This window comes from Anopheles cruzii, chromosome 2 (assembly GCF_943734635.1).
Source record: "Anopheles cruzii chromosome 2, idAnoCruzAS_RS32_06, whole genome shotgun sequence".
Lineage (NCBI taxonomy): Eukaryota > Metazoa > Arthropoda > Insecta > Diptera > Culicidae > Anopheles > Anopheles cruzii.
In genome coordinates, this window is record NC_069144.1 from 42,640,601 (window position 1) to 42,652,690 (window position 12,090).

The window sequence follows — 12,090 nt, forward strand, 5'->3', positions numbered from 1 at the left end:
CATTAACTTTTGCTCGGCTCGATTCCAGCGTAAAGAGAACATGCTTTATAGAGGCACACGGATGCGCTAGAAGTTCGGGTCAAAGAACATAATTTTTTTCCAATTAGTAAACTTTTCATGGCCACCCACAAGCCGCCGCCATCCGGATCGGTATCAGACCGGCCGTTTCGGATGTAAAATAAATTAATTTCGTTGTCGCAACATTGGCAACATCTTCTTTTTTTTGCTTCTTTATTACTTTCGTTCGTTTCGTGTGTCCTCTACGTGGCGATCGGTTTTCGCCCTTAGGCGTAATTATTTTCGGCCTCCCTATTTACATTCTACAAGCTACTTTCTATTTACATTGCGCACAAATACTTTACAACTGCGGTGATGCCACCGCCAAGAGCAACCGTGTCTGCTTCTGGTCACCATTTGCAGGGTGCGATGATTTAAAACTGACTGCATCGGGTGGCTTACGAAACCTATCGCCTCATCAGCCGGCACAGCCACGGCATAATGACTAAAATCACAAAATAAAAATGGATTCTCGCAGGTTTTTTAATTTTTTGGGTTTTACTGCACCCAAATGCCATTTTGTTGCCAACAATTACGACTTTCTTTAAATTCGGCTCTTGTAAGTGTCGCACCGATAGCTGGGTAGAAAGTTAGAAAAAGGGAAATTTTAATTCAATTACGCCTCGTAGTAACCGAGTGTTCGTTTGATTCCGCGCTGCAACGGAAATAGCTAAATACTTCGTTTTGAGGCTGCAAACGTGTCCTGCCACTTCTACCAACTGTGTTTTTCTGTTAAAGGAAATCTATTGCACTATCAGTTAACACCGAACTGCCAGCTAATACAGAATTCCCTATTTCTGTGGACAACAACGACTCAGCCTACGCCCTCTCAAACTTAAGCCGTATTATGGAAAACCAAATGAAAACAATTTTCAAGTCGTCACGAGGGTAAGATAGTGGTACTACTTTCACTACAGCTAGTCAGATTAATCCTTGAAATCCTTCGTTTCCTGTCGCAGCTATCGAACGAACGGGTGTCTAGCATTCGACCCGGTTCCCACGCTTACCGGAAGCAGTGCTTCTGCCCCAGTGCTTCTGTTTCTGTACAACTAATCCTTCTCTCATGTCCTTCGATAGCATTGCCAACCCCACAGTTCGCGGTTGTCGATACCATGTCCTTTCCATTCCGATGCTCTTCCTCCAGACGAGAAGTTCTTTCGCTTCGAACTTCCCGGTTCTTCTCAGGATTTTAATTACTTTACGTGCTGCTCTTTTCTCCTTCTCGAACCTGTGCCCCAGTTGCGTGCTTCAATGATAAATCTTTTTACTTTACGAAGCAAATAATCTTTTGACTCTACCGCAGACCCGGGCTTAAGTTCAGGGCCCAACTCTTCATGTGAACGCAAATTTGTCTGCTCCTATGGAGGGAAAAAGGGAAACTTTTTTCTCACTAAACTCTGTTCTTCATTAACCAACCGGGAATTGGGATAAGTCAGTCGGTACCAGTATCGTTCTTTTCAAAGGGGCACAAGGGCAAGCTAACAAACTCATCCCTTTGCTGAGCTGTAGGTTCACGCAGATAATTAACAAAATGCACGAAGAAAGGAATCGGGCCCCCACAAACCCTTGGCTGCGGCACGGAATCTTGGGTGGTGAAGAAATTCAATTTCCATCCGTTCCCCCGGTGGGAGAAGCTTTTCTACGGATGATTGGCAACGAATGGTTGGCAACGATGGTTCTTCGGGGGCCAAAAGATGAGATACGATTATGTGCTCAAACGAAGAACTCGGCGAAACCCGTCGAGTTATTTTACATTCAACGAACTCGTTCGCCCAACATCCAGGGAAAAACCGCAACCCAGAACCTGTGGTGGCATGTCTTCAAATAGATGTACAATCCTTTGTTGTTTTTTTTTTCAACAATTGGCCTCTACCATATTACATTGTTGTGGAAAGCTTCGCGAACAAACGAACCTCATCCGCCACAGCCAGCTTCCGGGTGGTTGGTTAGCAAATTAAAAATCTTAAACGAAGCACTAGCGAAGCACCGGATGATGTTATGGCAAAGTTCTGGAACAAACGTAACTTCAAACTTTGAGAGTTTTGTGAATTAAGTCAGTTTTTCAACCACTCCGGTTCTTTTGCAGTTTGGTAGTAGGGACGCAGACGGTAGTTCTACGGCGAGTGGCTATAGCCATTTCCCGGCTGCAGTACACCTCCAGAGGAAAAAAGAAACCAAACAGTAGTTGTCCCTGCTCTGTCGTTGTTTTATCCACTTTTACCATTTTCCTAATCTACGATCTGCCGCTGCCATGTCTAGGGGTAGTGCAGTTTGATTGTTGGTTGCAGCCAGTGTTTGTTGTTCGTCCGTTTTACCGGATCTACCGGATCTGCTATCTGTTTCTATTCTTTTTCCAAGCTCCATCTCGATGACAGTCTGCTTTGTCGTCGGTGTCCGCGCAGGAGTTTGTGCAGAAATGTGAATAGAGCGAAAGTTTATAATTGCCTGACGAGTTGGCAAACAGAAAACGATCATCGGTTTTGTGCAAGACAGCGGATTGCAGCCAGGGAAAAACCGGCGCACCCTCATTAGCATCGTCACCTTTATGCCGTGTTTCAATTCCGTGTGCCAAAAAGAAGGATGGTCGGTGTTGAACCGAGAAAAAGGTTGCCTTTCTAGGTGTTTGGCTCCTGTAACCGGACTGCGAGAAACCCCTCGTAAAAAGAAATAAGCCAAACTCTTGCACAGAGATTCAACAAAATCGTTAAATAATGGCAGCACAAGAATCGGCCGAAGGCGTAAAAGACAGTTGAGTCTCGTCGCGCCGAAATTACCTGATTAGGCCCCAAATTTCCACCGGCGATGGGAGAAAAATCACCCCAAAAAGTTCGCGAACGGAAAATGAAACATCCGCAACATGTCTTTGGTTCCGTATTTTTGGCACCGGGCTTTTGAATATTTAGAATTCGTTTAAATATCAATCTGATCAATAATGAAATCCAATTTGTGTCTTCTTCTCGGGGCATCGTGAGATGTGTTGGCGTTGGATAAGAAAGCGAGCTGCACAACCAACAGTGACAAACAGTGTGCCACACACATCCTTAAAATCCTGCCAGTGGTTCCCTACGTGCGCCATCAGAATAACCAAAAACGCGGAGGGGGATTGAAAAAATGAAACAAAGTACAAAATTTAATTCACTTTCGAAACATCGATCAACATCAAAACACAATTATCATTACTTTCGGCTCAACGGTTTCGCCACCTGGGCGCTGGGTAGAAGACGATGGAAAGCCGGTCGGAAAATCTTTGAAAAAAAAGGCAGTCAAACCTAGACGCGTCACATCTGAAACAATCGATACTAATCCGGAACCGTTCCTGGGTCGATCCGGGCGCTCTCTTCGGTACGATGAAATGGAACACTAACATGGCGCCCACACTGTGGGTTGGGACACTGTGCTGAAGTTTAGCAAACTACTAACAACCGGGACCGGGAAAGAGAGAACGAAAATGGAGACTAAAATCGTGACATAAATACTACTGGCAAACGGACAAACAAAGTTTTAAAACACTCTCCGGTCGGAGCACCACGCTTGGCAGGGCTTGATAGCGTTCTTGATCCGGAACGGTCGCGTCGAAAGTCTAGATCATGCTGCCAAACATCCGCTTGCCACGGGTCAACACCAAACTGACCACCATCACCGAGAGCAGGAAAAACACGACGCTGAGGAAGTAGAAAAACCAGCGGCACCGACTGCGGAGCTGCTTTTCCTTCTTCATCTTGAGCCGCAACTGCTCGGCCCGCGGTACGTCCAGCGTGAAGTCGGATTCGGGACGCGTCGAGGGCTGTCGGGATAAAACGGAAAGAGAAGCGTACTTTAGTGATTTGGTTTAAATATTGCAGAAAAAGTCAATTTATGCTTTCGTTGCACCATCTCATTCTGCTACTTAAATTTTCTTATTGTATTCTTATGATGTTTATTATAATTATCCGTTATGCCTGGAAAACGATTCTCATCTTTCCCAACGAGATGGATACCATTCGAGGTCTCAGCTCGCTGGCGCGTCTTCATTAGTAATCGAATTGAGACGATATCACCATTACGCTGGACCACGGGCCTTCTGTTGGCGTCATCGTTTCGTCACCGTACCATTTGTCGGAAATTGATTGGATTTTCGCGATTTTTATGCCTCGTCGCGAACCATCCGTGGGATCGCTTCGCGCCAAGGTTCGCGCACCCGTGTGGGTTTGCATAGATAATGGATCGAACGAACCGAACCGAACCGAACCGAAAAAAATACGTTCATCCACCCAACAAATTTGGTGCCATCCGAGCGCGGCCAGATAATTTAATCACCTGGCCAGCTGCGTACCGGCTAACGGTCTGTCGGACGCAGCGCCCTCTCCTGACTTGGCGTCATCGTCAAGCGGCAACGGTTTCAGAAGATAATTTAATTAAACATTCCGTAATCGACATTGAAAATCAAGCGCAAACGTAATCACTTACGTGCGCCGCCAACCACCTTTTGATGGCGTCCTTTCCGATGGCGGAGAAGATGAGCGATCTCGTTAGCGAGACAGAGAAACAGAAAGAGACGGAAAGAGAGAGAGATTGAAAACAAATGACTCGTTGTGGAACAAGTACACGATCTTAAGCATCTGATTGACCGCGAATGACCACTCTCGGGGCTGATGGTTTAGCTCATTTACAACGTTTAAGAGGGTTTGACATAAATAATAAAAGAATCGAAATTCACAATTATATTCTTAATCACTGAGTTGAAAACAACAAAAAAAAACTGTGTTGAGCATGTTATACGATCAAATTTAAGCGAAAACGATACGTTGTATTTTTTTTTCCATGTTTTGTTTAATTTTGTAAAATATCTGTTTGCAAACAACAAGTGGAATATGAGCTCCGCCTCGCACTGGGATCTACAAAGTACCGCGAATGGAATGGATCCTGAATTTGTGCGAAATGAGTATCGCCGAACGGGGACGAATTCTAAGAGCAACCGATTCGGGTGGGCGCCCCGGCACCCGGCGTACACGTGGCATCCCATAGCGGGCTGGAAATGGATTCCATTTTTGCGGGCCGGTCAACCGAATTCGCCTAATCGGGACGGCCGGGCGGAGGGGCCTCTCTCTCTCTGGCGGAACAAGTTTTTCGCTGATATGTCCAACCTTTCTGCTGATTATCAGTGGGCCAGCTGCTGTGGCTGCCGCTGGCACCGCTGATGTAATGAATCGGCCCGTCTCTCGGGAATGGATGGATATGGTTCGATCGGAAACTAGGCCACTAGGCGATAGCCAGCCGACGGCGATGGAGGTCAGTGAAAGATGAAAGTTTTGGCGAACGACCAAATAAAGCCGAGCATCGCTGACACCGATTTATTACATTTCTGCCGTAAATGAACTGTGGCGACTGTTTTCCGTACACTTCGTATGTTTCGTTTTGCGATGATGAAACACTTTAAGCATCGCACGCCAATTGAGCAATTGACCCACCGAGATGCCGGCGGTTGGTTGGTTGGGTGCAGAATCTCTACCCCGCGGTGCAGAAATACCTCGGATGTGACGAAAGTCACGCACATTCCGATCAGCCCCGAACAGATCGTTTAAAACATTCCGCCAACCTATCTGATGGCGATTGCAGAGCATCGAACGGGGTTTGACCAGCACAATCCCTTCCAGCATTTAACTGGACGTCTCCTTCTCTGTGTGTGCCAGTGGTGCGGTCCGGTGACTACGCCTCACGAAGCGATGACCTTCCGATTCCTGATGTTACGATGAACCTGCCACGGCAACACAACACTATACTGCTTGGCCCCTCGGGGCTGGCACCATTCCGTTTGTTACTTTGCGCCGCGCAAAGCATTAGGCGCGCGCGAAACCACGAAAGCCATCTTCAGTGGCCAGGTACCAGACGCTTCTTCAACCGACCAGAGATTGCCCAACGGAACGGAAACGGCCAGGCCAGGCCAGACCGGGCTCACTTCTGCTGGGCGCGCGCGCTAATCGGGCACGATTGGTTCGTGCTCGGTTTTGCAATGAGCCGTAATAGAATAAAATTAATCCAAATGAAACTAAATTAGTTGAGCAACGAGCAACACGAGCGAGCGAGCGTGCGCCCCTAGTGCGTCCGAAGGAAGTCCGAATAATCCTGAAAACCCGAAACAGACGGAATCGCAGTCAATTAGGAAGTATTGCCGAGAATAATTCACCGTGCAAACGGGCCTAGGGCATATAAAAATGGACATTCGTTGGCGCAAATCTTCATCCAGTGGCACCGACGTATAATATATTACCTTGCCTGCCATAAAAATGCGATGGCCGTTGCACTCCAGCAACAGTCCCACCAGCCAATCCTACGGCTTTCGACCGATCGGTAGTCCCCGGAACAATTTATACTAGCGTCCCGCGTCAACCGAACCCAGGGCGCGACCTCCGCGACCTGGGCTGACACTTGAATGATGATGGCGAAAAAAACGGTGCTTACAACATTACGGCAAACAGTCATCGTTCACAACTTATGCTGCACACCATCGGGTTCGATCGGGTGGAAAGACCAAAAAAAGCCACTTTTACAAATCGGTGACACGCTCGAGGAGGCGCAGTGCGCGCGTGCCGGGGCCAACTTTGACATCCGAGGGGCCATCACCCAAAGTTCGTAACGCTTATGCGCTTCCTCGGATGCCCGCCGGCAGGGCGCTTCGTGTCCGTCCGTACCATTTTCTTTGGAACCGATTGCAGTGGCCACTTGACAGGATGGTTCTCGAGTGGCCATCGGTCAGGAAAACTTCTGAGAGCGCCAGCCCTCAGATGACGAGGTTTCGTCACACTTTACACGACTCACGGGCGTCGCTCGATTGAGACATTGTTACCATTATTATATCAGCGATTGTCGAAACAGGTTCGTCCTTTTACTGCGCCTCCCCCCCGAACACGGTTACATATCGGTGTTGTTGATGTTTTTTTTTTGACACCGATTTGACGCCCGACTGGACTAGGGCCATCGTGTTGCGTCAGTCGGCTGCATCGTGCCGATTCTCAGAAGTGCATCAGAAATTGCCGGATTGGGGTTGATTGAGCCCCGGCTTGGCTTTGGCCGGTTATTCAACGGCGCGAGCCGCCAAGGCTCGTTCGAGTCCACCTGGCGCACACTAGGCGCGACCCCGAACGATGAATTTGCCTAATTCGATAGCAATAATCGTTATGTGAGCGCCAAAGCATCACGTCATCGATCCATCTTGCCGTCATCGATCCATCTCGTGACCGGGGGGCCGTCTTGACCGCACGGCCAATCACGGGGCCGCGGCCAAGGATGCTCAACCAAGCAACAGAGCGCTGCACACGGAGGAGGATTTCAGGGAAACGTCACTGCTTCACACCTGCGCGATCGCCTTTATAATATACGGGCACGAAGAAACTCGTGCACGACCTTGAAGATGCGTCCCTCTTGACCAAGCGTGGCTCCGGATTAAAAGCTCGTGCACGCACACACGAGAAGCTTATCTAATCACCGCACCACACACAGCCCCGGTGTTATGATACATATTTTACGCTTCTCTGCACGTTCTTTTTACACGGTACACGAGCCGTCGGGGGCCCTAGAGACTCATCACGCAGACCGCATCACGTTATCTAACAAGGTGGGCAAAAACAGGGCCGTTAGCGAGCGATTGTGGTGAATAAATAGGAGCAGCGTTGTTAAACGGCCCACCTGGCATGTATCGGAGGCATAAAGAAGTAACGGGCTGGCTCTAGGCGGCCGCCTCGGTTATGGTGATTAATTTGTTCAAACAGTCGACAGCCTGATTCGCGTGGTCCGCAGTAATTGGACGGGTGAGTCTATGATGTTGCGACAGACATGTGTTCCCACTCGATCGATTCGATCGATTTGTTAACATTTTACTTGTTTTCGGCACATTCCACACTGATTCGTGGTGGTTTTATTGAAATATTAGCGTCGTTGATTGATGTTCTTCTCAAAATGTTACCTTCCCCGGGGCGGAAGGCCGCATGATTTGTGTAGGCTTACTAGGTCAGTCCGAGGACAATTAAAGTAAACTATTGACCTACACAAACGCCGCTCACGACATGCACGACGACATGGCAGCAACCGTCGAGAGCATGGTTTCCTCTGACCTACACCGATTAGCTAGCTCTGGGTCCTGTTATTTGGATCCCAAGGTCGGGATGGATCACGCACGATCACTTCAACGGACAACAGCTGGCTTTGGTGAGGCTCTAACAACCTGCTCGACAGCCCACACAGACCCATAACGGACGGACACACCCAGTGGCCGCGTGAGAAAAATATGAAATGGAAATGGTTTTATGTTTACCACTCTCGATGCTAATCGGCCGTAGGACATCTTCGGACACCTGAGACACCCATCGCAGCCCAGAACTTCGGACCGGTTCGGGACCGGTGTCTCCGCAGGTCAATGATCTCGAGCGCCACCAAACAACAGAAACTTCCCCTCGGGGGGCGTTCGTGATCGGTATCGGCACCCCACACAACACAACACAACACTGCCGATAAGCATGCGATGTGTGAATTGGGGTCGATGGGGATTCTCTCTGGACTCAGCTGGGTCGACCCACCTCTGCGGACCTTCTTGAAGCTCGCAGCGTTTGCCAACACACAAAAAAACCGGTTTCGGATGGCCCTTGACGACGTTGAAGATAGCGATTTGAGCGATTACACACACCTCAGAATGGTACTGTTTTTCACGAGCCTTTCAACCGATGTCGACTTCGAAAGGTGGTAAAATAAGCTATTCCCAAAATCCCAATCGAAACGATGGGCGGTCCGACCCTCCGTCGCCCCGATAAAAGGACCCTCTCCGAATCGGACCCCGACGCCGGTTAGCCCACAGACCCAATGTGCTACTTCCATTCGAACCATCTACGTCAAGCCACGTTTGGCATGTCGGCATGTTTCGGTCGGCGCGTGTAGCTCTTCGTTTTTTTGCTTTACCAACATCATCGTTTCCATGCCGGCATTAACATACCCGGCCTCCTCACAGGCGGTGTACTCATCGGATCGGATGGTTCGAGAGCATCATCGGCCGGGGTGCCTGTTGCCCGCTGCCTCGTCAGCCCGCCCGGTGTTTACGCTCTTCATTAGCGTCTGGGCCGTGTGCCGCGTGCGGCAATTACATAAACTTCCGATTGAATAATATTTGCCTCCCCTGGACGGAGACGGTGACGAAGACGGCGACTGCCACGAGAGGCTGGCGCAATGCTTCTGCTGCGCTTCGCTTGGTTGTTGGTGTTTTTGCACGAGCATCGATCGATCCGTCGGAACCCGAAGACAGATATGGTGACGCGAAGGGAGGATGCGCGGCACACGCTTTCGGTTCGACAACCCGTTTACCGGGCATCATCTTTTTATGCTCGCGTCCCATGCTGCCGCCGTTAGTGTGTATTGTGTTGCCGATTTGGGCCGTAATTGCCGCCGATTTCATGAAGATGCTTGGGAAGCGTGCAAATCGCTGCGAAAATGGCCACGTTGCCGCAGCTGCTGCCGCTGCTTGGCCCCTTTTATTTTGGGGTGGGAACCTGGCTTGGGTTGCCAAACACGAGCGGACCACCCTCCATCATCGGGTTAACTCCCAAGCACACGGCCCGCCCCGAGTGAGTTTGCTTAATTTGCCCAAACATCTGGGCTGATGAACTTTTATCGACGAGACGATGGCGCAAACCTTTTGTTCCTTCGGAGAAATTGCCTTCGGAGCCTGCCAATGGCGCATTTTACAAACGTTTAACGCACACACGTACGTATTCCGGGAATTTGGGAAGTTTGTAAAATATCCAAATTGTAATGTAAGCCCGTATGGCCCCAGGAGGCTCGTAGTTTTCGTACCGAATTTCTCACAACTAAACGGTCTGATAATTGCTTCCAAAGTTTCTGCTCACGAAACGCGCATTGGCTCGAGGGACCCACTTCTCTCGCGGGTCCCGCTAAATACCGCGACCCAGAAAACCGCGCAACATGAATTTCCCCTCATCAAACGGCTCATTTGGAGGCGATGACATCGATAAGGCTCGTTAGGTCTGCGACCGTTCGTCGTCCGTGTGGATGTGAATCCACATCTCCCGGCGCTGGACAGGGTCCAAAAACCGAACGTGAAATGGGGAGCCGGAAGAAACAAGGAAAAACCGATACAAAATGAGGTGGCCAACCGTAGGCCATTAGTGGCCACGTTAAGACGTATCATCAATGATCTACTCGTTCGCACGCGACCACATTGTTGACAACGGAAAAGCGTTCGATTTTCGTTAAAAAAGCGTAGAAAATTGGGAGCATCTCGGGGGTTGACACAGTTTTCGCATTTGGTGTTGGGCCTTTTTGGCCACTTGTTTTTGGTGAAGCGTGAAGCACGGCGCACTTACTTCGGTGATAGATACAGTGGCACAAGCTTTTAAGGGATAGATGGACGAACCTAGAGAGGGACAATTCAAGTTAGTTTAGAAGCTGTCAGCGTCAATTACCTCATTAAATATTTGAAGAAGTTTCTAGCGTTCCCGATAGGTTCAGGATTATGCGGAAAGTGTACCGATACCGACAGCCAGACAATCTCAGCGCCCGAACCGAAAATCCTTACGAATCCAATCCATTAATCCATCGACCGTCTCTTACGGAGTTTCGTCGAAAACCCTAATTGAGTTGTAACAACCCGACGCAGGGGCCATCGGCCACTGTTTGCGATTGCATTAGTCTGATTGATGATCTTTAGGATCCCATAGAACCTGACCGAGGCTAATATCGACCATCGGATGACTTTGTTCGGCGGGTGCGAGAATTGAAACTTACCAACAACTGACTGCTTCTTTATCGAGAGGTGTTAAAACATGACGAGGACACTCCTCTGACACCTGTCACTTTTTTCCTTCGAACCATTTGTCTTTTGGCCCCCGGTTATCGTCACGTTCTTTTGGTGCATTGCACTGGAAAACGATGTAAATTTAACGGCCATTTAATCTTCTATTAAAACGCAGTGGAAAGCGACAGCGCTATTAGTTGGACGCGTGTCCGTACTTCAGAGTTTGTTGTTGTCCTGTGATAGCGTAAGATACGATTTCTATTTCGAGTTTATTCAGGTTCGGTAATGGATAACCTTGAAGCCAACCAGTTTTCGGTACAGCTTTCGTAACCCCGCCGGGAAAAAACGTCAACAAACAGGTCCATCATGGCGTACGGTGATCCACTTCGGTGGAATCTTCTGCCAACATCTTCTGTCGGCCAGTCTGGCGATCGAGAGGATCGGGTCAGCCAGTTCCTGTCAAGCTCTGGATGGGCCGCTCTTGAGTAGCAGGACCAACATCGTTCATTGAACCGACGGATGTCGGAGGACGCTTGCGGTTTCTGTACTCATCGATCAATCGAATCGATGATTCGCCGAACAGATGCATCGATGACTCCTAATTTGACTAGCCTCCCTTTTCAGTGCCGATGGATTCGATGGGTTGACATACGGCAAGTGGCCGTAACTCCGATGTCCCCGAACTTATTTTCGGATGGGCCGCGGGAGGTTCGTATGCATCGAATGCAGCATCAGCTCGCACCGGGTCAGACCAATCAATTGGAAGCGAACTAAAACAAACAACTGTCCGGGGCGGATCGCTGAAGGAGACGCTCTGGCCGTCGCTGCCGGCTGGCCTAGACAAGGCAACGGGGCATGTGTAAGGTCTACAGTGTGCGCGCGTCTGGCCAGGCATCGGGCGCCAGTGCTAAAAACACGGTCAAGGTGAACCGATCCGGGCTGCTCATCTTCGCATTCTGCGGATCCGAGCGCCCTCCGCCAAACGCATCTGTGCATCCTTTCGGGAGCCTAGCCCGGGTGCCACAGCCTTGCGGGGCTCCGTGATGGGGCGAGGGGGCTGATAAGAAAACGCTCAAACCTGTTCCAAGTTCCAGCGCGAACTTTCGTACTTGAGCGGCGCATAGCTTCGGATCTTCTTATTAGCCGTTTTCGCGATGTGACACTCGGCACTCGGCAGAGGTCAATGCAATGCGCGGGCCACTCCATCACGCCCCAACGCGGTCGCGGGGTGGGGAGGATCGTGTCTTCTCTCGATCGAT

General features: G+C 49.6%; 1 protein-coding gene across 1 annotated transcript in view; it reads right to left on the reverse strand.

Moving 5' to 3' along the window:
• Positions 1-3,637: 3,637 nt before the first annotated feature.
• Positions 3,638-12,090, reverse strand: part of LOC128279094 (uncharacterized) — a 39,594-nt gene continuing 31,141 nt past the window's right edge. Inside the window, exon 3 of the mRNA XM_053017816.1 lies at positions 3,638-3,841. Within this exon, the coding sequence (XP_052873776.1) occupies positions 3,638-3,841 (204 nt within the window). The remainder of the gene's footprint in view (positions 3,842-12,090) is intronic.